Source organism: Podarcis melisellensis (genome assembly GCF_964234715.1).
Source record: "Podarcis melisellensis genome assembly, chromosome: 11".
NCBI classification, from domain to species: domain Eukaryota; kingdom Metazoa; phylum Chordata; class Lepidosauria; order Squamata; family Lacertidae; genus Podarcis; species Podarcis melisellensis.
The window spans coordinates 30,283,883-30,311,722 of record NC_138543.1 but is presented as its reverse complement, the minus strand read 5'-3'; the positions used below and the strand labels follow the sequence as shown (position 1 = coordinate 30,311,722).

General features: G+C 39.9%; 1 protein-coding gene and 1 long non-coding RNA gene across 7 annotated transcripts in view; both read right to left on the bottom strand.

The window, feature by feature from the left end:
* Positions 1–27,840, bottom strand: part of LOC309380349 — a 563,851-nt gene that overhangs the window by 343,818 nt on the left and 192,193 nt on the right. The gene's annotated exons all lie outside the window — the stretch shown is intronic.
* Positions 86–27,840, bottom strand: TMEM161B (transmembrane protein 161B). The gene is made up of 12 exons (XM_081930172.1): positions 27,185–27,840; positions 20,486–20,589; positions 18,624–18,707; positions 17,979–18,076; positions 16,737–16,893; positions 13,384–13,535; positions 12,204–12,264; positions 9,876–10,016; positions 8,031–8,144; positions 6,189–6,363; positions 5,254–5,350; positions 86–3,937 (listed from the first exon to the last, which is right to left on the bottom strand). The coding sequence occupies exons 1-12, from the start codon at positions 27,185–27,187 to the stop codon at positions 3,660–3,662; spliced, it is 1,464 nt and encodes a 487-aa protein (XP_081786298.1). The 5' UTR covers positions 27,188–27,840; the 3' UTR covers positions 86–3,659.

Sequence of the window (27,840 nt, the reverse complement as noted above, 5' to 3'; positions counted from 1 at the left end):
GCAGTGGAGGTGAGAGATAAGAAAGCTCCATTGTGTGATTGTAGATTTTCACTTGCTTGTGTTAGGATCCAAGCCATTATTTAAAAAAAATGCATCCTTCAGAATTCCATAAAACCCTACTACCATTTAAACTAACTAACTGTGTTAATTTTTTGGTTTTAAGCCCTTGGGCTGGATACCACACTTCAGAACAGAACAACTGTTTGGATTCTGATTTTTTCCTTCTCCTTAAACAAATGAATGCTGTCTGTACATCACCAGCCTTTGCAATGTTCAGATGTGAGTTGTGCAAAGCTTAAGTACACATGCACTTTTCATACAAAGAGTCAAAGTAAAGTATTCTAGTAACACGGTATTCTAGTAACACTGAGTCTACACAGCATCACTGACAAAGTGTTAGCCTGCCAGGGCACTTCATAAAAAGGTTTCAAGTCTTAGTGAGAACAAGCAAATGTGTGGGATCCTGGAGAGAAGGATGCACCCATTTTGTTCCTCTTCCAGTCCTGTGGCTGCGAGCTAAGCCATAGTTAGGGTTTAGCATTACATATGAACCTGGGCTAGTGGTTTATCTTCTTCAGACAAATCATGAATGGTATGCCACAAAATAAAACTCGGCTACATCTTGTGTTAAACCACAAGCCTGCATTTGGATGTGATGCTAAGCCAAACTATGTTTTAGTTCACAGCAAAATGGAAGCACCAGGACTGGAGGAAAAAAGCAGTCAGAATCTTGTCTCCGGCAACCCGCACATTTCCACTAAGTCATTGTTTGTCAAAGCATTACATGCAAGCCAGGACTATGAATGAAACACTTGAGTACTTTACACAAATACCTTGCCTACCTATAAAAAGCTGGTCAGGTTTATAATTACTAGCAGAATGAGATGTACAAGAGATGTTTAAATCAGTTTTACTACCATTCACCATTGTTCTGTCCAGTTCTTTCTGTGGTTCTTAATCTTAAGCTTTGGTGTTTTCAGACCTGCAGTCCTTTAAATGCACCCTGCTAATGGGAATGAATTCCAATTTTTGATGGTAGACATTCATCTTTCTCTTCTCTCTCTCTCTCTCTTTTAAGTACAAGTGATGACACTACAGGTATGGCTCCCTTTAGGTCAGGGTGTGACTCTGTTATGGTCAATAAGCCACCAGTTGGACTCATTCTTTTAACTACTCTACACCAGCATAATCACCTTTGAGATACAGTATTTATAATCCTAACAGCATTCTCTGTCTGAATAAAGTGCATAAACACCAGCAGTGAAGGTGACAATGTACCGTTTTAGGCCTTAACTACTCTTCTCAAATGATGGTAATGTTACAAGTCCCTGACATTCCAGGCCAAGTTACAACAGGCTGGAGCTGAAGTAGAAAAGCAGAAGTGTGTAGAATCTAAGGCAGAGAAATGAAACCTCCATATTACGTGATCAACCAAAAAGGGACAGGTGTCTCCATCATGCCTTAATTGCGAACCTCTTGGAGGCATGTGGATGACAAGTTTGATGCCACAAGGCAATTCTCAGGTTTCTATGTGCTGTGTCTATCCGCGCACACAGAGAGAGAACCAAGGCTTGTATAATGAATTAAGTTTAAGGTCCAACAAAAGCGGTACAATGAAGAAACAGTCAGTTTAGAAGGTGAGCCTGGCATTTGGGAAATACTGCCTTTTTGGTTAGGCAGAAGTATCTAAGGCAAATTGTCTAGAAGTTCCTGTTTTCAAGTTTACACTAGTAGAGGGAACTGTTAAGATTATTGTGAATTGCTGTTTCTCATGCTACAGTAAGAAATCCTTCCACCTTATCTATATGAATGCCCAGTTAAGTTCCTGAAACAAAAACAAGCAAAATGCTAGAAAAATCAGTTTTACGAACAATTGCTGTTTCTATCTTTCCAAATGGACATTGTCAACCGAAATAGAATATACAGACAAGTAAATGAAAAGCTTTAGCTGGAGTTTCTTCACCTGGGTTAGCAAAGTTTCTTAACATAGTCCCAACAGCTACTGCGACAGCTGAACACTTAGGACGGGGCATAGCAATTATTGCATGAGTGTGATACAGTGATCCATGGTGCTGTCATATTGCACTTGGTACCATATTCTAGGGTGCTAATAGTCTGGTGACAGCAGCTACTGCTATACAGTATTATATGTGCCATAGCAAAAAGGTGGCCACAACAGAGCAATGTACGCTGACACCATCTAGAATCTGCATCCATTATAACAAGATTGTAATAGCCAGGCAGGGCAGGTGGCTCACTGAAAATTACAAAATCTACTACAATTCTAGAGCAGAGCAATTCTAGAACCAACTCGGTATCCTCAATATGTTGTTGAACTCCTAACTCCCATAGTCCCTGATCACTGACCATGCTGCTAGGGCTGACGGGAGATGGAGTCTAATAATATCTGGAGAGCATCTCACTGGCTACTCCTGAACTACAGTGCTTTCATTGACATTGCAGCTATGATTACTTATAATTAAAGGCATTGACGGATCTTTTCACAGCATAACCCTTATTAATTCTGCCAAGCTTGTCTGTCCTGCAGTACACATTCATAGGGAAATTTCAATATTTTCACCTATTGTGATCTATTAACTATACACACATAGTAAAATAAGTTTAGGAGACTTTGATTAGTGTCAACCTTTCTTGTGAATCCAATGAAATCTGTCTTAATTTCAAAACAGTAAAACCCAAATGGATCTAAGTGGATAAATATTAGCACCAATACGTCCAAGGAGTCATATGGCCATTTATTATTTTTTTAAAGACTATTAAGACTGCAACAATATATTTACTTTTACAATATGAAAATTCTTTAGGACTTCCTGACACATTACATTATAGGATACAGTGCCTCACATATGCTGTGGAAGCCTCAGCATATTATACCACTTTGCATAGTTCTAATACATGAATGTGCAGGAGTGAGGTACATACAGTCTTGCAGTCTTACGACTTACTGCTCTTCCATTATAACCACTAAAAGATGCGTTTCAAGTATGTGAGTGCTCAAAGAGTGAAATGCTTTTAAAGTCTGACAACTGCACACTCCTGAACATTCATACATTAAGTAACCAAGTGACACAATATTGCAATACAATACCCTTACTGTAATATGTAAACAAGTCCTTTAGCACAAATGCTTGCTGAGTCCATGCATTTTATTTACAATAAACTCTTTTGAAACAGCTTCCTTTACTGTAATATACAGTATTTCTTTGTCCTGTTGGATGACTTTGCTCTTCAGTAGAAAAGTCACCCATGTTTTTGCCAACAGGATAACTTCTCCAACCCTCTTATATGGCTCAGTTGAACGTTCCATTTTCTATGCAGTGACTATTAACCCTAGTACCTTAACACCACTAAGATCAGCCAATCAATGACTGAATAACACAGTGTTTTCAGGGCAGCACGAAGTTCACCAAAACAGAAGGTACTTCCGACATATTTCAAAGCAGTCCAAAAACAATTCAGCAGTTACCTACAACTTTAGGTAACAAAGTTACAAACTCGTTTGCGATTTCCAACATTACCCAACAATTGCCCGGAACATGGAGAAAGCATTTATGAAAAAGACTTTGTCGTGTTATTTCTTCCATTTTTTCTTCAGTCTCCTTTGGGCACATGGGCTTCCTAGCTTTGAACTTGTTAGGTCATGCCACTGTTAGGTATTGATGATAGAACAGCCCAAAAAGGCTTGTGGAAAAGAGACAAGCAGCAATCCACCAAGTGAGGAAGGACAGAAGTCCTCTGAATAAGAGTGGAGTGAAAATGTTCTTCAGGCTAGCCAGTGCCATTGTTAGCTGTATTACAGTTACCTTCACCTTTCCATCATCAGATGAAGATTCAGAGTTTACTGAATTGCTCAGTGGACTGCTCTCCACTGGTAAATCTGAAGTAGCTTCTGGATAAATGCCCCAGGAATAGTTACCTACAGGAGGAAAACAAGACAGATGTTAAGGGTTATAGTCTCTCTGATCATTTTTAATTATATGTCCATAAGCAAGGATATGTCTAGTGCTCATGGTGTAAAGAGCTGTACCAGTTTGTAGAAGGTAATAAAATGGAAGCCACCTGACTCCCAAGATGCACAAAGCAGTTTTGCTCAATACAAACTTAATTTCCTTTTTTTGTGCTCTCAGCAACAGATGAAACAGGAATTTGCACATCTCCCCTGAAGTCAAATGTGCAAGTTCCAAAATCACAAGTTATACTTTCTTCTTGTTTTTAGTGTGCAAAGCCTGAGCTTGGAGATATAAAATTTAGGACAGCATGCACCATTCAGAAATTAAGAATACATGACTTGGGAAGGGGAAAACTTCTGCACCAGCTACCCATCTAATATGAAGCCACGTTCAAGGTCCTTGTATTAATTTATAAAACCCCGAATAATTTAGGTCCAAGGTACCTCAAGATAACTGCCTAAACCCCTATATCCCAGCTCAATCACTGATATCGTCTGCAGGAATGATGTTGGTTGTTCCTTGAGCTGGAAAGGCTCATTTGACAACAACAAGAAACCAAGCCTTTAGTTTCATCAACTCATTATTGTGCAACACTCTACCAATAGAGGCGCCTTCTGTTTCAACTTTTAAATGCCTGCTGAAAACCTTTCTATTCAGAAAATTAAGAATTCCACAATAGTTAACTGATTTCTGATTTTAACTTTTTAGTACAGTTTTTACTGTATGGTTTTATATACTATTATTATAAACCACTCTGATATTTTTTATGAATAGTGACGTGAAAGTTTTTTTTTATAAATAACAGAGAGAAGACTAATAAAGAAATGCTGTTTCTCTGTCCTACAGTTTTACAAGTAATGACCAAAACATCTGCTCACCTTATTCCCAACTCTAGTTTCCAATGAAAATTATTTTGTATTGAACAAACTTTGTGTCTCTAAGAACTGATTTATACCTTCTAGCAAGAACAGCACTTATTGGTGGGAGGCAGTGGGAGTGTAATATGCTATGCCCAACAAGCGTATTTTGAATCTCTTCAGCTGTTGTTGAGCAAGAACTGCCCTAATTGCAAGCTGTCTTATATATGCACATCCTGCCAGTTATTCCTGGATTTGCAACAGAGATAAGAGCTACGTACACAGAAGCATGCAGGAATGCTTGTCAAGCAGTTGTGCCTCAACATCTTGGCTTGCCATTTCTTCCCAGAATACTTAACAAAATAATACCATTTTAGAAAACAGCATTACTTAGCAGATTCTTTTCTCTATTGGATACATCTTACCTAAAGTTTTCAGCAGCAGAGTCATGTGAAGCAGCATAACCAGAGGCGCCACATACTGAAGTGCAATTATACAAAGGTAATAAAACACTCTGGCCACCTAAGTTAACAAAAAGATCGAGTAACTCAGTGCACAAGCCAAGGCAGTATGACTATCACATAGCAAGCAATTAAGCACAGTTGTTGGTATTATCAAGTAGTCTAGAAGCAGTTTATTTTGTACAATTTATCTATCACTTAACAGAAAAACCTTCTGAACAGTTTACAAGAAAGAATGCAGTAACAAAATCACAAGCTGAAATCTAAAGCATACATAGTATCAAAATAGAGTAAATGAGTAAATCACAACACTGAACAGAACAATCTGAAAACCCATGCAATTTTAATAGTGATCCCTTTGAAATCTGTTTGCTATTTCTGTCCTAAACACTCCCTAAAAGCAAGTATATAGTTTACATTAGGATTAGATTTACCATTCATGTACTCGTCTGGTTAAAGTAGTATTACCCCTTGAAAATCAAAGGGACTCCCACTACCATAGCACTGAACTATTTCTCCAAGGCAAAAAAACATAGATCTGCTGATTGCAACTTTCATTGTCTTTTAGCCTTCAATCAAAACAGCCATTTTCATTGATAACAACTGTTTCCCTCCTACAATGTCATGAATTGCTCTATCAACTAACCATTAGAATTGCAGTAATATCCTTCAGAACTAATGAAAAGCAAGAAGTAATTATTGCCAGAAAATATTAGGTTTAAATGTCCCTAAAGTCACAGTACCATGATTCCAGATAACATTTCAGGTTCACTATAAATACAAGATGGGACAGTACTGTACAAATGAATTTAAATATATATAATATATCATGAGTCTAAATATATCATTAGTTACTTCATTTGTTTTATACACACTATTATTCTTTCAGGCAGGCTTACCATTTTCTGTAGTTCAACTGTACTTATTCTGCCAACTTCCTTTTTCATTTGATCCACACATTTCTGTGCTAAATTAAGATAGGCTTGGAGATGACTACGCATCATGGCTAACCTCAAAGCACACAGGAGAATTATAATCCACAACCTGAGAGTATCAAATGTTGCTTCTGACATTCTGTAGATTAGAGAAAAAGGGATGCAGTGATTTTCCAAAGGACATCCTACACTGTACTAAGCACATACTTTCCATTTTGTACAAGATGGAGTGCTGAAAGAAACAATTCCACTACAGAGTGAAAACATTCAAGTGTCAATGGAATATACAGAGATGTTGATGGTCACAAGCCTTTAGGAGAAGGAGTGTAGAAAATCTCTTATTACTACTACTTTATAGTTAGCATTCCTATCTCAGAGATTTTTAGATACTGGGTGCAATATGTACTCAAGTAAATAAATGAGTTGACACATTTGTCTTTCCTTTCCCTTGTCAAAGAGAAGGACAAAAATATGTTCAGTGTATTTTTACAGGGAGGGATGCAACAGAAGATAATTAATACTGACGTTTTAATTTATGCAGTTTACTGGACAGGATATTTGGTCTTTTTACTGCTTTGGGCTTTGTATTGCAGTCTCATTCTCATTCTATCTCATGCCACAGTTCTATTAAATGTCAAGCAATTACAAGAAATCTTCCAAATTGTTCTGTATGTTGTTCATGCTAAAAAAATCCTATCCAAGCCCAGAGCTCGTTTCATTGTTACAGAGAGCTAGACAAGCTATAAAATGGTGCCATTTATGCTCACAAGCAAGTTCTTAAGTTATTATTAAACACTTCCTCCCCACCTCCCAGTGACAGTTATGAAATTAAATATAAACATTTTTATGAAGTGGCAAAGCAAGATTTGCTTGAAGGTGCCAGGAGGACAGGCACCAAATATAGACCCTTGCCATCTGTATTTACCAAAGAATTCATAGCAGATGTGTAAGAACATTGCATATTAAAATATAACAATTTTTGTGCACGCAGTGGTTATAGCTAACTTTCAGAAGTTTCTCCCCAATGCCTAAAGATCAATAGATCCTTTGCATTACAGTTTCTCGGTGATTTACATAAGCAGCTGCCTCCGTTGCAGTTATATAGGGAATATAGTGGTATTAATAGTTGAGATCTCTGTAGACCAAGGAGTAGGTTCTGTTTGATAACATTAACCAATGCCTTTTCTTGATTCCAGTGGCCGCCTTTCTCTATGTTACTACCATCAAAGTTAAACCATTAGAAGAGAATGAATAGCAAGCTACCATAATATATGTTATATTCCTTGGTACTAAAAAAGATCAAAATTCCAAGTATTAAAGCTGGGGCAATTGTTAAGTTGTCCTCTTTCCACTCAACAGAGCTATAATGGTTTAGAAAGTAAAAAAGATAAAAGTAAAGGAGCCCTGGACGGTTAAGTGTACTATGGAGTGCAGCACTTATCTCTGCTTTCAGGCCGAGGCAGATGGCATTTGTCTGCAGACAGCTTTTCCAGGTCATGTGCCCAGCATTACTAAATGGCTTCTGGACACCGTGACAAGTGCCAGAGCGCATGGAAATGCCGTTTACCTTCATGCCGCAGTGGCACCTATTTACCTACTTGTGCTGGTATGCTTTTGAACTGCTAGGTTGACAGGAGCTGTAACAAAGCAATGGGAGCTCACCTCGTCAGAGAGATTTGAACTGCCGACCTTACAATCAGCAAGCCCAAGAGGCTCAGTGATTTCCCACAGCATCACCCGTGTCCCTGTACAAAGTGGTACATGTACGGTAAGATTTTACAAGGTAGATTTTCAAGAACAACTTACAAAGGCACATTCTCTTTTCCCAATGGGGGATTCATTATATAGTCCTTAGTAATGGGTTTTACCCACAATAAGACCATCAGGAGGGGTGCCAGGAAGTTTATATGCAGCAGAGTTCTGAAAGTTAAATAGAGAAACAAAATTAATGCACCATAATAACTGCATTTTCAAACTGCTGTGTTGAAAATAAAATAAAATACATACAAACTAGCTCATAGCCCTTCTGATACATTTGTTTTATCTGCTAGGATGGTGGTTTTCAAAATGTCACTGAAAATGCTGGAGCTCCTGTATTCAATCCTGGGTGAGGTTGTTAGTTTGTTTTTGTTCTTGTATTTAATATGAATTTTGTATATGGGGGGAGATCTTGTATTTTTATGTTGTGAACCGCCCTGAGATCTACAGATGGAGGGCAGGATATAAATTTAATAAATCATCATCATTTCTTCAGGAGGAAGACCCACAATGGCTCTAGCTTGCTTGCCACTACCAAATTTTCAATTTAGATTATATTGTAAGATTCACTATCCAGTTGCACAGTGCAACAGTGAAGCCCAAAAAGTCTCGATAGCATGAATATGAGTTAGCTATGTGCTCAGGAATGCCCCCCACTCTCTGGCAGGCTCACTGGGCTTTGGGCTTCCCAAACAGATATTTCAGTCTATTACATTGACAGTCAAGCTAAGTGTAGGGAATTCCAATGAATGCACAGCTTCACCCCTAATCCACACACCAAACCTGATTCCCAAATTTATTAATGAACCAAAATATAATTCAGTTACTGTTATTCTAAAGTAGCACATTTGTTGATTAGACAGTAGAGAAGGAAACTTTGAAACAGATAAACTGTTTAGTTAGCAAACAACATCTCTGCAATTTGAAAGCACTAAGGCAATGCAAGTAGAAAGAGGTAGCTGGTATGAAACTTATGTTTTCCCTTGGGTTTTTCTGCTTGTGAATGGGGCCCAACAGAAGGCAGCAGATCAAGTATAATTTATGGGCATCATCTTTTTCCGTGACTTTTCTATGAGCATATCCAATGATCAAGTCGTCTGAGGATTCTTCACAGTGGCATAATGTCCCTAAACTACTTCCCAGGCTGACCCGTCACTGCAACCTATCTCTGGGTTAGCCACAGGACTAAATGTCTGTTAATCCTCTTATAGGGGTTTCCAACAGTGCTTCTCCATCATTCGCAGCTTGTTCAGAATGCAGCAGCAAGGTTGCTTACAGGCACAGGCAACCATGATGTTATTATTCCTGTCCAGCATTCTTGAACATTCTTGGGGTCTCAGATATCACACACAATTTGGAGCTGCCACCGCTGTGCCTTAAGACAGCACAGGCCACTTCCCCTGCACTATGCCAGGTTCCTCACTGAATAAATGTGCTCTATTCAGATATTCAACTGTACCGGGTATTCACCTTTAAGACTTCTGAACACAGGTCGCGTTTTCCTCCTCTCCTCACCCCTACCTTTTCTTCTTTTAAAATGTTTAATAGATGGTTTAGCCATATTCTCATTAGGAAAATAGGAAGTTGCCTTATACAGAGTCAGATTATTGGCCCATTAGATCCGTACATTCTACACCAATCAATAGCAGCTCTTCAGAGTTTCAAAAAGGAATCTTTTCAAGCGCTGCATGGAGATGCATGGGACTGAATCTGAAACTTTCTGCGTGCAGAACAATTGCTACAACTTTCCTTGACTTTTTCAGCCCTTCCTTGACTTTTATTGTACACTGAAAACTGGTTATGAATTGGTATTTTAGCTGAGGAAAAAGAAAAAGTGCTGCCCAAATATTACTACTGGCAGATTTAAGCAAAGTTCTACATGACGTGGCTTACTGGGTGATTTTTTCAGTTGATAAACTCAAAGCATCCAGATGCATCTGAGCCAATCTCAATCCAGGGAATGTCAAAAAAGCACCAATAAACGAACAAAGGATAGCCAAGAAGAATTTGAAGGTTAGTTTAGAAACAGGACCCCTAAGAAAAAAGGGAAAAGGGGAAACAATGGTCAACTTTTCCAACATTTTAAGGACATGGTATATATTTTGCTCTTATATAACATGACAAAGGAAAACAAAAAAGCAAACAAAAGCCATATTTCCCTTCCAACTGTTAAGAAATAAACTTATTACTGAAAATCAGAAATTTTAAACCAATCTACTCTTGCAGGATGCATACAGTGATGCCTCTGGTTGTGAACAGGATCCGTTCCAGAGGCCTGTTCGCAACATTAGAAGAACGCAACCTGCGTCTGCGCGTCCCGTGATTCACCGCTTCTGTGCATGCGTGAGCAGCAAAACCTGGAAGTAACCCTTTCCAGTACTTCCGGGTCATCGCAGGACACAACCTGAAAACACTCAACTTGAAGCAAACATAACAAGAGGTATGACTGTAATAGTAAAAAAGTGTCTTCTGAGATATCAAGTCATTTATGCAAAAGTTCCTTTGGTACTTGCTGCCCAATAATGGGTTGTTCATTGTTTTTTACAGGAGAGGAATAGCAGGTGCATGTGTGCAACTCTGTGTGTCAACATCAATGTATCAGTAGTAAGGAACCTCTAGCCCATGGATCAAATTAGGTCTGCCAGATATTCCAATTTGTCCTGCCAGGCCATTTTGACCAAACCATACCTACACATAACCTCATATGAGATACAGGGAAAGATGCAACTGGGCTAAAAGTAGGATTGCATTGTGTTTTGCAAGCCTCAACAACCAACCAGTTATAAGGGCTTGCAGAGTGCTGTATATAGTGTTTTGCAAGCCCCATTGTAGATAAAATAGGTCACCTGACATTCGATGATTGATGGGTGTTTGGGGTGGGGTGGCGCTAGCCTGTCCACCAGATCCAGTTGCCCACTCTTGCTATAGACTAATTGAAAACTCTTTCTCCATTTGTGGATACTTATATACTTATATAGGCAACATGATGAATCACACCCAGAAGAGAGAGGTAACAGGAGCAAGTTTGGGGAAAACTCCAGGTTTACAAAAGTACCCAAAAAATCTGTGTGCACTTGGGCAGGGGAAGAACACCAAAAACATGATTGGGGAGGGCTACAGTGGTCAGAATTAGTTAGATATTACTTTGTTTAGGGAAGCTTTTAATGTTTGACAGACTATTGTATTTTAATACAGTCATACCTCGGGTTGAAGTAGCTTCGGATTGAGGGTTTTCGGGTTGCGCTCCGCGGCGACCCAGAAGTAATGGAACGTGTTACTTGCAGGTTTTGCCGCTCGCGCATGCGCAGACGCTCGAAATAACGTCACACTCATGAGAACAGGGCTATCTGTCTTTTTCTTGAGTCTTGTTCGCCTGCCATTCAGCCAATAATAATAATAATAATTTATTATTTATACCCTGCCCATCTGACCGGGTTTCCCCAGCCACTGGGCGGCTTCCAACAAAATACAGTGGTACCTCTGGATGCGAACGGGGTCCGTTCCTGAAGTCAGGCCGCCATGACTCAAGAAAAAGACAGAGTTCCAATACAATAAGAAATTTCAGCAACTGCAGCTAGTTATGCAACTAAACTCAATAATTAAAAAAGAGGACAGGAGCCCTGTTCTCACTTGCATTTCATCACCTTTCCTCTAAAAATGTGGAGTTGCAAATTATGAACTCCCATTTCAAAAACATTTGATTCACAGGCTTTTGAAGTTTCTACAAATTCAAAAGGAGTAACTGAAAAACAGAAAGCGTGGTCTGGTACATCAGGAATGCGGTATTCAGGAATATGAGGTCCTACTGCAACAGGACCCATATCATTAAAGTCCATTAGAACCTTTACTTTCTCTCAAGAGCAGCTCTCACGTGCCACATCAGAAGCTGTACCCAACAGTTTCAGAAGCAGTTTGAGGTATACAAAGAATTACTGTCATGAACAGAATGTGAAAGGCTTTGTTGGGCTTGAAACCCTTGTCCCATGTGCTCCTGTGAATTAAAGAACCTTAATACAAACAAAATTCAACTAAAAGGAGAGCATGGATAACATTTCAATGGGTTGTATTCAATTAGCCTTTGCTCAGAGTAGACCCATTGAAATGAATGCCTTAAATTAATCATAGCCATTAATTTCAGGGGGTCCTTTCTGAGTAAAAGTTAGTTGGACAGAACCCAGTAATAACAATACACATCTCTACATAGTTGTTCGTTATACTTACTGGGATTCCAAGCCTTGCTTTTCAAAAAACTGCACAGCACTTTCTGAAAAATTTGAGAAGCCTGCATGTGGAAAATTTTGCACAAGGTGAAACGCAGAACCTCAGAACACTAGCAACACAAAACATTTTAGAGGCAATTTTCAAATGTTAGCCAGGTTTTTCTGCATTCGCCAGTCAGAATGCTCTAATTCAATTATGAACAGGTGAGGCCTTGGAAAATATCTCTCAGCTATTTGTATGTTCTCTTAAGGGTGAACAGACTGTGTCTTCTTTTTAAGAGTGCAATCTATATCCACGTGAAGTCAACAGTGTTGATCTTAATGGGCCTAAATTACAACCTAAGAGCATAACCAATTTCTAGAAGAGGTACTTCAGGCAACTGCAGTAATGGGGAAAGAATTGAAGAAATGAAAACAAGCTAAGGTTAGAAGTAGGCAAAAGAGTAGTAAATATTTTGAGAAAGAATCTGTTTGTAAAGCACACACTGGGCTGAACCTTGCCTCCTCAAAGGTCAGTATATGGTGTGCTGTGATGTGTCAGTGCCGAGCAGAAAAAAGTTAGTGCTGGAAATTTTGTAGAACCACTTTCTATGAGAGATCTTGTACACAGAAGGTAGAGGTAATGGTAAAGGTACCCCTGACCATTAGGTCCAGTCGTGGGCGACTCTGAGGTTGCAGCGCTCATCTCGCTCTATAGGCTGAGGGAGCAGGTGTTTGTCTGCAGACAGCTTCCGGGTCATGTGGCCAGCATGACTAAGCAGCTTCTGGCGAACCAGAGCAGCACAAGTATTTCCACCTGATTTTACATTATCCCCCCTTCCTCCTGTTCCACATCCTACCCGTTTGGCAGGGCCCAAGGGTTGGGGGGGTGGGGCTTGGGGATTGCCAGATCAAAAAGTCACCTTCCACTGGTCTCCTTGACAAAGACCTTTCAATTCCAGCACGCATTTAAAAGAAGTTGTATTATGCCCACTTTATAATTTCCCTGTGTTTATTATTGTTTTAAACACCAAATTATTTGATCAGTGAGTTGTTATATGGACTGCTCTGTAAATCGTTTTGTGACCGGTGGTGAATAGCAATCTATAAATTTTGGAAATAGATAAATATTGTATAAACATTTCTCTGGACCCAACTAAATGACATTAATGTTGCCCAAACAGAACGTTTTAAGGTCTTACCTGATTCGAGTCCAAATTCTAGATAATTTTCTGTTACTATCAGAATGGTCATGGCTTTGACAAAGAAAAAGAAGCCAAAGGTTACGCAGACGGATCGCTCACCTCCCTCTTCTACTTTGAAGTAGTGTGCAGTTAATGAAAACAATATTTTGCTACATAAGAATAGTTAAGGAAAAGAACAGTTTTGTACAATCCGTAAATTAGCCAAAAAGTAGCTTATGATGAAAATTATATGAAGAAAGCATAGCTGAATGGATTTGTTTAAACACAGTGATGCCAACACATACTAAACTTATTACAAAAAAATCAGACAACTAGTTCCATATGCCCAAAGGGAATTTGGCTTATGTTTTATCATCAGGACATAGCTCCAATAAGCCACATGGTCCCCTCCTCTTCAAACAGAGGCAAGTTCAACCAAAAGAAGTTAATGATATGGAATGGGGAAGGGTTGCTGATCAGAATAAAAATAAATAAAATCCTAGATGCACCCCTACATAGTGCATCTAGCTGCTCAGATCCTGGTTTGTATCTAATTGTATATTTCTCTCTGCTGATGGAAGGATGCTTAATTCAGCAGAAGTTTCCACTGGTGGAAGGGTTTGTGAGGGGAGGGGCATCCCCTGCGTGACTCCCGGTTTTCCTAAGGGTCTCCAAACTCCCTGGAGTAGATTGAGTGCTGCAGAGGGTATAAATTAAAACCAACTCCCCCCTCCCCCCTTACCACTAATGGAAGCCACTTTTGAAACAACGAGCCTCCCATCACCAGAGAGACACAATTAGATACAACTTCCAGTTTACCTATTAAAGAGATGTATTTACACCAAGGATTTATTCAGAAATGAAGTATAAAAGGAGTTGCGCTTAACAAAGTTTGATTTCTCTCAAGTTACATCCAAAACCAACAATTTTGTAGAAACCAAACAAGCTTTTTGTACAGTTAAATATTAATTTCACTTATTTTAAAGGAAGCTGGAATTAAATTGAGATATTAGGATATTAAAGCTTACAGCCTTTCTGATCAGAAACTCCAGAATTTAACAAATTGTATGCAGAAGTTGAACACAAAAACATGACTTGATAACATGATCACACAATCATTTTTCCTCTATTAATCACACTATCATCAGTTTCTAAAAGACTTTAAAATAGTTTAAATAACATAATGAGTTTTCATTAAAAAAAGAAAATCAAGAACATAATACAGTACTGACTGTTAGTCAACTAATGCAGACATATCGCTATTGAAGCAACACTTTTAAGAGCACAAACAAGCACTTATTAACTGTATCAATCCATACTGATTCTTAATATAATGTACATCAGAATTTGAATGTACATACACTCTATGGCCTGTGGATTCATTAGTCAACAATGCCCAAAGCACATATCAGTATGCATTGGGCATTTATTTGATTCATAGCGTAGAGGTAAATATTATTTTAGCCATGAACTACACTGATTAAACTGCTATCCACGTACAAGGAACACTGTGAATATTTTGTTTCATTTGACTTTATCAGCTCAAGAGACACCAACATCTTGCAGTGAACTCTGCCTCCTCTGCTTCAGCCAGTTTAGACTCATTATGAAGCTTCTCTTCAGAAAGCTGTTTGACCAGCACTTGTTATAGAAGCAGCAATGGTCTGTTTTCTTAATTATGTGACAATGTACAGAAGCTGTAGGAGTTTTCCAGACTGGAGTACAAAGAAGGCTGCCACCATACAACTGGTGCCACCACCTTTTGAGAGCTGTCAGATTCTTCATATTTTTTTGCCCATATATCCATCTGGGTTTTTGGGGTGGGTAAGTTATGGTTCAGAAGACAGATTTCAGGAACAAGAGATGCAAACTAGTGCACAAAACTCTTCAATGGAGATCTCATTCCATACAGTATGAGAGGTTGTGAGTGTGGGTGGGTGTAGGCAGCATAGAATCATAGGGTTGGAAAGGACTCTGAGGATCATCTAATCCACCCCGCTGCAATGCAGGAATATGCAGATCTCCCTTATGGGGATCAAACCTGGAACCTTGGCATTATCAGCACCACACTCTAACCGACTGAGCTTTCCAGTAGATAATGCAGTGCCATCCTTTTTCAAAGTTAGCAAATGTCTTAAGTTAAAGCATGTCTAAAGCTTCAAGAGAATGCAAAATAATAGTTTTTAGGACAATCTATGCAACTAAGAGATAGCAATCAGCAATTTGACTTTTTTTCATTCCCTACCCTAAATGCTGCAGTATTTTTGCAGGGTCTCCTCTTTGACAGCAAGCCTGCAGATAAGCAGAGGCCGGCACATGCTGAGATCTTTTTACAAAGGAGAGAAAAAGAGCTATATATAGATTGCTGCTGGTGGTACTCTTCTACAATAGCAGTCTGAACACAAGTGCTCCTTTTAGTATATGTTATTCATAACTATGACTTTTGCTGCATGCTGTGCAATATAGGCAGCTGTAGGCAGAAGCCCTAATTTTGTTGCAGTCCAATTATTTAGTACAAGTTTGTATTTAGAGTCTAACAAAATGTTACAATTTTGGATCTCTCCCTATGCAAATAATTACAAAGCAAGATCTAGGCTAAGATTTTACAGCCATGCCCTTGAAAGAGTTCATAAATTGGACAGTTTTATAGTGCATTGTTTAGTTAACATATCTTACAATAAAGACATTAAAACCAGCATCTTGCAGAAAATCTGAAACCTAAAACTAGAAATATTATTTATTTTACTTATGTCAGCAAACAAATCATTAAATAGTATTTATCAATACCTGAGCAGCAATGCCAATCACTAGCACTAGACGGGGGGGGGGGGGGACATTAGAAAGCAAGGGTATTTACTCAGCCTTCTTACAAATCTTATCACTGTGAACAGAAGCCAGCCTGACAAAGAATGCTGTGTAGACCTAAAACATACAAAGTCATTTTTAAAGCCAAAAATATCCAGAACAAGACAGAGTAGGGAGGCTTGGCGTGAGGCTCAACAACTTATTTGCAACTTACTCTGTCTCTGCAAAATATAGGCAGGCCATGCAAGACTGTTTTGGCATTCTTTAAACACCTCTTTGGTACTATCCAGTCACCACTGCCAGGACCAGCAAGCAGAAGCTTAGCATTGCTGCACAGTACTGTGCATGTCTTGTAGATGTTCGCTATGCTTCTGGACAAAGAAAAATTCTTTCATACAGAATAATGCACTATGTAAGAATGAATTATGCATGCTTTAGATGAACACTACCATAAGACTTCCTATGATTCAATTAAAAGCAACAAATTATCTCCTGCGTGTTTCACAGAACATTAGATCTTCTTTTAAGCAGTCATACAGAACAGTTGTGACACTGTAAAAGGATACATTGCAAAAGCCAGAACAAGCAGACACCAGACTATACTGATATTCATTTCTTGTGAGGGCTTCACCCAGCTGTAGTAGGCTTCAGTAACCAAATATACCACTGTAGCTGCAACTGTGAAGTCCACCAGCCACTGATATTCAGGAAAATAATGCAAGGCTGAAATATAAATGGTTACTTAGTAACTGAAATACAAGTGGATAACATTTTTAGCATCTGTGGTTCCTAGAGTTTCAAATACACCCAGGATGTCCATACATGAACTGCAGTTATCAACCTTTCATTGTTGTTTTCTTAAAAATTAAAAAAATAAAAACCAACAACAACTTTCAACTATAATTAGATTACTAGAAGACCAATCACAAAATGCGAAAATAGCTAGAATATCCAGATACACCAAATAGAAGGCACAAGCTTTCTGGCAAGGAGGATATTGCTCCTTGAATCCAGTTCAAATGGATTCACTGCTTTATTATACCTAGCTACACTACTGGTCCATCCAGTCTCATACAGTCCACTCTGATTAGCAATGGCTTGCCAGGATCACAAACAGGGATGTTCCCCAGCTCTGCAACCACAGACGTTTTATCTGAGGATGCCATGGACTGATCAGGATTGCATCCATGCAAAGTATGTGTTCTACCTGCCATCAAATACATAACTCTATGAGAACTACCATGACCAGTTTGATATCAGTATCATCTTGGGACAGCTTAAAAACTTTAAGTTTAGCCTGCAATGTATAGTGGGTCTTCTCTCTCTAAAATGATGCTGATTGGAGCCCTTTCTGTATGCCATCAGAAAGTCCTCCTCCAACATGCACTGATGCTCAAAGTGAAGTAAATCTTTCCAATGTAAAACTTAAAATAGCTTCCTCCCTTCATGATTTATTTGAAATTGGCTGTAAAACAAATAATGGTTGTTACATGGAATTCATTTCTCAACTTACACAATTTACTACGCAAAGTTAGGGACACCTATAATGAGCTTACCCTTCACCTCCCAAGTTCTCCACTAAAATTGCAAGTCATTGTTTAGAAACTAGATGCTTTTAAAACAGGGGCCAGATTTGAAATTCAAAAAAGGCTAATTTGCACCTTTGAAAATGTTTGTTCTACAAGAAAGTACCTGGACAAACCTGGAATTAAGAATTATCTAGCTCTCTTTGAACAACACCATACATTTAGGATTAAAGAATACACAATTGTGACACCATACAGTTTATAATGGTCTCAGACCCTTACCTAATGCATCTATTTCAGTAATAGACTTTGTTTCCAGATGAAGATCAATGTCTTTAGGAATGGTTAGTGGTTTGTTTTCAATATGACCATTATATTTCCTGTAAAGAGAGACACATCATAAAAACGATTCCATATGCTGAGTGCCATCAAAGTTACCAGGTCTTCCTCTCTTTCTTTCTTTCTTTCTTTCTTTCTTTCTTTCTTTCTTTCTTTCTTTCTTTCTTTCTCTTTCTCTTTCTCTTTCTCTCTCTCTCTCTCTCTCTCTCTCTCTGTGTGTGTGTGTGTGTGAGATTTATTTAGCATCAGGGTGCAGCTAAAGTTGGTGGAGTCGGAGGGAGGGAGAAAAATGGTTTGGATCAGAGCCGCAAATGGAGAGTTAGCCACTCCTACAGTAAACAAACAAAATTTATAAGCCATACTCAATATGGGGATAATGGTGGAGAGAAGGCAAATACCTTAGAGATTCTATTCTATTCTATGTGTATTGGGGGGCAGATGTGCACATCCATCCATCCAGTTTTCCATATGTAGAACAGTATTTTTCTTCATTTTCAAAGACTAATTGGAATAGCAAATAGTCATCCCCATTTTCTAGCTAGGAGACAGAGGTTGAAAAACAGTGATGGGCTCATATTGCTTACTTACCTATCTTTCTTGCTTTTTCCTTTTTGTTGTTTCCCGGCAAGAATACGTAATTCTTCTTCTGTGGGATGCAGATACCATCGCAAGCTACCAGGTTTTTGAAGAAGCAGGTATCAAGAGAAATACAGGTGTTTGTCAGACTAAATATAAAATAATTTGTTTTCTTGTTCATTCACAAAATTCCTTATTTCAAGCTGATGTTATCATATGTCATACTTCCTTACATAAATGTTGCCCTGTAGTAGATAGCCCCAGTTATCAGGATGAGCTTCCAAACTGGTGTCACTTTTGTACATCGAGGTTTCAAAAAAGTAGCTTACTATGTTACAGAAACACACACAAGGAGCTTCTAAGATATCAGTTTAAAAGTGCTGTGACTCAACTAATGAGGTTCAAAAATAGTTTTAAAAGCACACAGTGACTACCACAAGCCTCTGGTGACTGGAGGTGGGGGGGCAAAGCAATCACACTCTTCATTTCTGCCCAAACCCCACCTTTTCACCATTTGCCTACATTTTCAACATTTTCATCCTTTCAAACAGCTTCTGAAACCAAAATCCCACATTCTAAGTAACTTGGTTATTAAGAGTTCAGAACAAAACAGAAAAAGGGTTGTGTTGCTATGCAAAAATAACCACTGGCAACATGCAATATTTTCACTACTGCAGATAAATTAATGTCAGGACTTCCAATATTCTATGACAGTCCCCATGAATACCCAGGAGCAGCTGTAAAAATCTCTATAGGCGTCCATGATGGACCAACAAAATGCTGTTGTTTTAACACCAAGCAAAGGTCAATGCAACTATATCACCCCCCTGCCTAATTTGTGCTTCTACCTGTCCTCTCTAGTGAGATATTTGAGCAATTGTCTAAAACAAGCAACTACTGGTGATGAGTACCAGCTCCCACAATCCTTCCTTGCATTTCCCATGCAGCCACCTGGCTCATACAATCCTTACTTGAATAATCAACTCACCCTTTTTCGGAACAGAAATAATTTAAGGTGAATGGGAAAACCATTAGTTATTACTTGTAAAACCAATCAGCTGAACACCTCGGCATCACACATTTTAAAGTGATTTCGTTTGAACTAGGTGTGGAATTATTTAATCAACATCTTTAACTGATTTTTTTAATATGGGAATATTTTTTTAAAAAAAAGATTAATTCTTGCTATCTGGAATTTCAGAACATTTGTATCAGAATAGTCTGCAAGCTAGGGGATTATGTTGCTAATACTTCACCATTTTTTCACAACTATCTGTTGACAAGACAACCCACAAAGAAAAGAACACATCCAAATGGAAATTTATGACTAATCTTGAACTATTGTGATCCAGATCACTAAGAAATGTATCACAAATAGTATACTTGCCCCTAACAACAGCTTGTTTTGTGAATAAACTATCCCGCTTCTTTGCTTCATTTTCAACTTAGTATTTCAACTATAGGAGGAACTGTATTTTATTACAGGCACTTAAGGAAGAAATATGTTGCCACAGGATTAAGAGGAACTTAGATGGAACAGAATAGTCTGCAACAAGAACCCTGCCAAGAGTTATGTTCATTAAGATACACAGTAGTATAACTAAGCATACCACGTATTACTCAATTTCATCTGAAGTTACAGTACAGTGATAAATCTCCAAATGACTTTAAAAGATTGAAAGTGACTATTCTACTGAAAGCCAAACTTTCAAGATCTGCACATCACTATGATTTGTTTCTAGGTAAACGGAAATGCATTACAGAATTGGGCAATTACAACAACACCTTACAGTCTTATCAGTGGTATTATGGTATAAGCTTTCATGGGCTAGAACCCACTTTGTCAGACGTTCAATTTGTTGCCCTTATCTTACCTGCCACTACAGAGAAGCCATCGTGCCAGAGAGTAGTGAGGTATGATCTTCTGTATAATACTAGCCATCACCATGGTAACCACCAGCTGCACACCTATCACACCCTGTGGAGGAATAAGCCAATGTATGTTAACATGCCGGAACATTTTTTTATATTTCAAAGCTTACAGTTCTGAAATGAACCTTTATATACTGCAGGGTTGTTTTTGTAACTGTGAACTTACGACTGTTTGTCCTAATCCCTCCATAAAGGCATTGATAAAGGATTCAGAAATACGGCTTTCTAGGAAAGAAAGCACACATCTAGCTGTTTTTCCATTGTAGCACACTATTTCTGAAGATCAAATAAATTACATAACCGCCAACATTACTTTTTAAAATGTGTTTTAAAGGGGGACAGAGAATGCTCAGTTCAAATTCTTACCCTGCCTGGGCCAAGCTTACAATTAGTCACTTGTCAGAAACAAGTCACAGCTTCCAGACTTGGGTCCATTCTCTCTTTTATCTTTAAAAACTGGATATTTAGAGCTGATTCATAATACATGCAGAAGCCCAGATGCACCTGTGCCTACTATAGGAAACTCAAGAGAGTGACTGACCATTGCTCCTGGGCACATGGCAAGTCTGTTCCCCACATATTTATTGCATTTATTACCATTTATGAATCACTTCCTATAAAATATTTCAAAGCAACTGAACTATAAAAATGACAATTTCATAAATAAAACAATTTTATAAATAAAGCTTTTTAAAAAAAAATAATGAGAAATGTTACATGCTACCATGCTGTACACCTGCATATCCAGCCTGCAGCCTAAAATAAAGAGGTTGTGAGTATAATACTTTCAAATGTGGTCTGTGAAACACTGTAGTGATGAATTTGCATAATTAGAATACATGTGGTAATTTCCATCACAAAGTCTTATACCTATAAGCCTTTAGAAATTTATGTTGGGTGAATAAGAAGTAAAGATATGGAATAAGAAGTAAAACAAAGAAAAAAACAGAGACTAAATATCTGGTGCGAAAACTCTTTTGGTTCAAGGGCTGAATTCAAAGATGGTCATCTTCCAGGGGCCACACAGTGGGCAGAGCCAGAAAGGCTCTCCAGCTAACAAAGGAAAGCATGCACACACAAAATGTTCCCGAAGCACCATCCCATATCACACATCAGATTCACATTCCAGTTCTCCATTTACCAGTGCAAGACAGAGAATGCACATCCCACCCCATCCACATAAAAGTTGCATCTCAATTCTAAAGACAGCAAAACAAAAACTTCCTGCACAGACAGGAAGAACCATATGCATAAATATAGGATGGGAGACACCTGGCTTGCCAGCAGTACATGTGAAAATGATCTAGGGGTCTTGGTGGACCACAAGCTTAACATGAATCAACAGTGTGATGCAGCAGGAAAAACAACAACACACACACACATTTACTGTATAAACTTGAGTATAAGCCGACCCGAATATAAGCTAGGGCACCTAATTTTAGCAAAAAAACCTGGGAAAACGTATTGACTTGAATATAAGCCGGTTCACCACACCACAACCCTGGTAGTGGCAGCAGCAGCGGAGGAAGAACAAGCAGCCCGAAAAGGCTCTTCTGGGCTGCTCATTCCTCCTCCACCACCACCGACAGCGGCAAAGGCAGAGGAGGAGGAAGGAGCAGCCCAAAAGGACTCCTTTCGGGCCACTCATCCCTCCGCCGCCACCTCTGCCGCTTGCAAGAGCAGGCATAGGAGCCGCAGTTGGGAGAGGCACAGTGCAGTGCAGTGGAGCGCAGAGCAGCGCCTCTCCCAACCGCGGCTCCTGTGTCTGCCCTTGCGAGAGGCGGGCAGCAGCGGGAAAAGCGGCGAGAAAAGACTCCTTTCGGGCTGCTCATCCCTCTGCCACTGCCACCCCCCTCACTCGAGTATAAGCTGAGGGGGGCTTTTTCAGCATTAAAAATGTGCTGAAAAAGTCAGCTTATACTCGAGTATATCTGGTATTTGGCAACCAACACCAGTTAGAAATTATTAGTTTAATGTGGAAATTGGAACCCACATTCAAGTTTCTGCATATTGGAATTAAAAAAAAACTGCTAGGCAAGCATAGTGCACCATCTGAGAAGCAGAAGACTAACATTTTACTTCACAGTGAGAAAACTGCCCAAGATGCTTTTAGCATCTTATATACCCAAGTCGGCAATCCATGTTTTCTGAAAATATTGGTAAAAAGCAAGGCTGACCAATTGCTAAACATCACTTTATTACTTACCAAACACATTACTATTGCGTAAATCTATAGTATACACTTTTCATCCCAGTGCTATAATAAATCATAGTCTGAGATTTCATGGAAAAATAGTGACCATAATACAGTCAGACTATAAAAGGCCCCCAGGAAATAACTTATTCAAGGGCAAGAAAATTGTTTGCACACAATTATGCCTAATATTTACTTTTGCTGCAGCACTTTGTTTTGAATAGAATTTAGCAGCTGCATTGTAACAATATCTAGAGGTCAGACAGTTTGGAACCACATTCTGATAAGGCATTGTGATAAGTGGTAAGCATAGAGCAATTGACAAAACAGGTTAAATATGGAAGACATGATCTAGGGGGGAAACAAGGTTAACAGAGAGAGAAATGTATAAGCTGAAATGCAGAGCACAACAGCACTATTTATCAGATTTTTATATTGCTCTTTAGAAATAACATGACTACAGAGCTGATTTGGGACGCTGCTTTTGAAACTCAGTTTCAAAACTGTTTCCAATGTAGCATTAGTAGCTTCTCTAACAAAAACAACAACAGCTTCACTATAAGCACCAACCCTTTAGGAACATTAAGTACTCTTGAGTTTAAGATTTCAGGGTTGATTCATACAGCTTCTCCTCATCAAGGGTAGACAACATAGTACCCTTTAGATGTTCTTGGACTATAATTTCCATCAGCTCCATCCAGCATAGACAATGGTCATGGGATGATGGGAGTAGTAGTTCAGCAACATCTGGAGGGCACCACATGAAGCAGAGCACAAGAACAAGTCTCAGGCTTGCGTACATTCTCACTGTGCATACAAGGTCATGAAAGATCAACTCTCTATATACTCATATTCCATTCACGTGATCCATCCATCTCTTTTGCAGAGATTATGAATATAACACAAAGATACAGAGGACAAAAGTCAACATTAGCCATACTCAGAATATACCCACTGAAATCAATTAAATTAAATCAGGCTATTGATTTCAATGAATCTACTCTGATTATGACTTAACGTATTTTTCGCTCCATAAGGCACACTTTATTCCTCCTAAAAAGCAAGGGGAAATGTTTGTGCGTCTTATGGCGTCTTGTTTGGCGTGATTGTGTGGTCGATCGCTGGCTCCCTTTCCGGCCCCGCCCCCTTGCCCAGGCCTCCATTGTTGAATGTTCTGCAGACGGAGGCTGTTTGTTTCTCCAGCGACATGTGACCGGCTGATTAGATTATATATCTGGAAACTGTAGAAATGGCTCCCTTTCCTTTCCTCAAAAATCTGCAGAACTGTGAGTTGAACCCCATAAAAATAGGACTTTTTCCCTTTGCAAAGTAAGCTCAACAACTTTGAGCCGATCCTCAAAAAAGGGGCTTTTCCCCTTTGCAAAAGAAGCTGCACAACTGTGAACTGATCCCCCAAAAAACAGGGCTTTCCCCCTTTCCTCCTCTAAAAACTAGGTGTGTCTTATAGTCAGGTGCGTCTTATGGAGCAAAAAATACCGTAATTAGATCTCATATAAGCATTAGAGAGAGATACATTTGCAGGCAATATTTGTGTGTCAAGGTGCGTGAACAGGAGTATTCAGTGTTAAACTTTAGGAGTGTTCTGCTTCTCTTCCTAATGATGAAGTGTGACAGGTCTACCACACTCCCACTGCCCCCAAAAGGTAGAAAATGTAAATCTATTATATAAATTATATACAAATTTAACTCATAGCATGGGTAGCAACCAATGGCACTGTAGAGCTGGAAATCTGGGAGCTGGCATCCTTGCTCTGCTGAAATGCAACAGATCCTCAAGTCCAGGCTGAAAACAGAAACTAAACAGGTCCTAGCAGGATTCACTAGGTTCCAGTTGTACAAGGCTGCTTCCCACAGTCTAAATCAATGGAAGATAATAAGTAGTTCAGAAGACTGCTGCTTAGTGACCTAGTTTCTCAAACACCACTGGCTAAGAGGTTCTTAAAGTACGATATAGCTCATGCAACATTTATCATGCCTACATTAAGAAGTTTTGCCCCTAAAGATAATATGTAGTATAAATTCTAAAGCTCTTTCAACAGTCTCAACAGCATGGGATTCTTTGCAGCCTGGCTCCTTCTTGCATCTCTTCTGTGGTTTCAGAAGCTTCGGGCCATGTGAAAGGGAGTTGAAAATATTGCTCCTTTCCATGCCAGGATCACCCCAGTTCCCCAACAGGGCAACACTAGCATGGAATGAGCCATGTTGAAATACAGGACCTGGTCTAAACAGCAAACTAGAAAAGAGATGTGCAGCAGTGATTTTCAAACCATAAGGTTAACATAAGAAGAGAACCCCTTCCCTTCCAGATCTACATCAGTGGGCATCCACTCAGCTGGTCACAATACCATGTTTCAGGAAACATTCACCAGTGCTGGCCTAATATTAGGAGAATCCAGTTTATTGCAGGGTTTTACTCAAAAAGTACCAAAAAATACTTTTCAGTGGATAACTAAGGTCTCAGTTCTCACTTTCAAGTTGACAACTGAAGGACAATACACCTGAAATTACAATGAAGAACTCTAGCATACTGCATGTTTTTATTTGTTTTACATCCTGCTTTGTTGATTTTTTGTTTTGGATTTTTTTTGCAATTTATTGAATTTTATTGTTTTTAATGCTATAGAACATATTTAAGCATACTATAAAAATAATAAATAAATAAATAATGACTTTCATCACTAGATTGGAAGCAATACCACATTCTTTTTCCAACAGCAGATAAATGGGTGCTTTTGGAAGGTCACAAGCAATGTGCTTAAGTGGTTGATAGCTGTCCTTTCCCAACAGTTGAGGCATCCAGTTTCAGTGGTATGGCAATTCCACTTAACTATATGACTAATAGTATTTAATCCCATATACACTTGGGTTCATTTTCCACTAATATTTTTAGGTGTACATGTAAAGCTTACATGGTGTGAATGTGGCAAATACGTTTGCAAAATACATATATGACACATCACACAAATACAGTTGGGAAAGAGCAGAGATTTCATAGGACACCATGACTCAGTGTATGCTTGGTGGCAAACCTAGGTAATGGAGTGTAAGAAGTGATATTCAGGGTGATTTGAAACACATATGTGAAGTTGATTGTTTTTCTTTGAAGTTTCACAGAAGGGCTTGCAGGTCACTGAAACAACACAGGTTGGGTCACTGTAATCTGGAATGCATACTACTATCACAGGTGCCATCTGCAGACAACCCCCCCCCCCCCGCAAATTGTACCAATGCCACCAGTGCTCATTCTCATACTTATGTATATTTCCAAGTGAAATTTTCAAATATGGTACAAGGAGACAACTACCTTTCATCACAGAAGCAGGTGAGGTGGAATTGCTATTTCAGCATGTTTATATGCCCTTCTTATCCAGCCTAACAGCTTGTGCTTATATTTAAGAACAGCAATATTACCAGAAATGGATTAGACTCAGCCAAATCAGTTCTCAACAAGCAAATAAAACCCAACTATATTTTTTCATAGGGTATATATTAGAATAGCTGGAAATCTGGATAAATTTGTAGTTTCAGGTTGACTATATCCATTGACTTGGTGACTTCTTTGTTTTCAGTGCACACATACATTATGCATTCCATTGAGCTTGATCAATTGACTGTCCCTGAATCACAAATGAAGAGCAGGAACACCTCAACAGGAACAATGGCTTATCAGCAGGCCTGGGCCCTGGCTGGTCAGATGAAACTAGGCCTCACCCACCCCACCTAGAAAGTCCACCCACACTGGAAAAAGGAGAACACATGGAGCCAAGCTTCCCCAAGTTAACCTAAGAAGAGCCTACTAGATTAGCACAGTTGCCTCCATTTGGCCCAGCATCTTGTTCACACAGTGGCCAAGCGGCTGCCTGTGGAAAGTCCACAAGCAAGACCTTCACCCAAAAGCATTCGCTGCCTCAGTAGCTATTGATAACTCCCATCTCCACGAATTTGCTCGGTCCTCTTTTAAATACATCCCAGTTGGTGGCCACCACTGCCCTCCTGTGAGGTTGCACACGGATATTTGAAAACAGGCAACCTCACATCCCCAAATAGGCAGTTGGGCAGAAGATGGGCTGACGTCCATAAGGTCTGTAGCATCCGAAGGCCCGGCCTTCGTTTCCGAACAGGGATGGGGAACCTGTGGCCCTGCAGATGTTGCTGGGGTACAGCTCCCATCACCCCTAGTCACTGGCCATCCTGGTTGGCGCGGACAGAAGGTGGTGTTCAGCAACATCCAGAGGCCCACAGCTTCCCCACCCCCGACCTCTCCCCCCCCCCCCACACACAGACACCCCTATTCCGGCTTCAGCCCTCGCCCTCAAAAACAAGATTTGTCCCGAAAGCCCTAAAAGGGCCAGCCGGCTCTACGAAGAACTTCCAACTCTCCCTGCCTCTCTTCTCCCCTCCGAGGTCTCACCCTCCAGAGACTCACCATGCTGCCCCAGGAGCCTCCGCCGCCGCCGCCTCGCGGGCTCTCCCCACACCCAGCTCATAAATCCTCCCCGCGCGAGCCGAGAAGCGCAGAATGCTCGCGGGGAGGCTCCGGTGCCGCTCGGAACCCCGCTCGCCAGCTAACGCCGGTTTCTAATGCCCGGCTCACGCCTCCCAAAGCCTGCAGAGGTCACGCCGGGACCCAGGTGAACAAGGACCCCGAGCAGGGCTGCCCTGAAGATCCGCCTGAAAAAGGAAGAGCCTCTCGGTTCGCGGCGCACCGCTTCGCCGCATTCCTGTCGCGGTGGAGATGCAATTGCTTCACACCGAGGCTCTAAGCGGAAAGGGAATGCATTTCGCCCATAAGATGCTGTTCTTGAATTATTTGTTTTATCAGGCGCAAGGGAGGGCATCCCGATGCCGGGCTGCAAGGGCAGGAGCCCTGTCACGTGACATGGGAGGTCACCAGAGTCGCCCTTTCTGCTGTCCGAGAAAAATAGTCTGAGGTGAAGCGGGGACGCCTCTCGCTTGCGATTCTTATCTGTGTGTATTGCAGGTCGCTGTCCGTCCAACCCAAAAACCCCCTTAATACGGTTACTCATAGGTATCTAAGCACAAGGATTGTTGGCAAAAGCTAGGCTTTTTAAAACGGTGTGA

What these genes read in the sequence shown, in the direction of transcription:
- TMEM161B (XM_081930172.1), bottom strand. An exon ending in GGAAAAGAGAATGTGCCTTT is followed by an intron (nt 6,364 to 8,030) that starts GTAAGTTGTTCT and finishes TCTAATCTACAG; the next exon opens with AATGTCAGAAGCAACATTTG. An exon ending in CAGTTGAACTACAGAAAATG is followed by an intron (nt 5,351 to 6,188) that starts GTAAGCCTGCCT and finishes TTGTTAACTTAG; the next exon opens with GTGGCCAGAGTGTTTTATTA.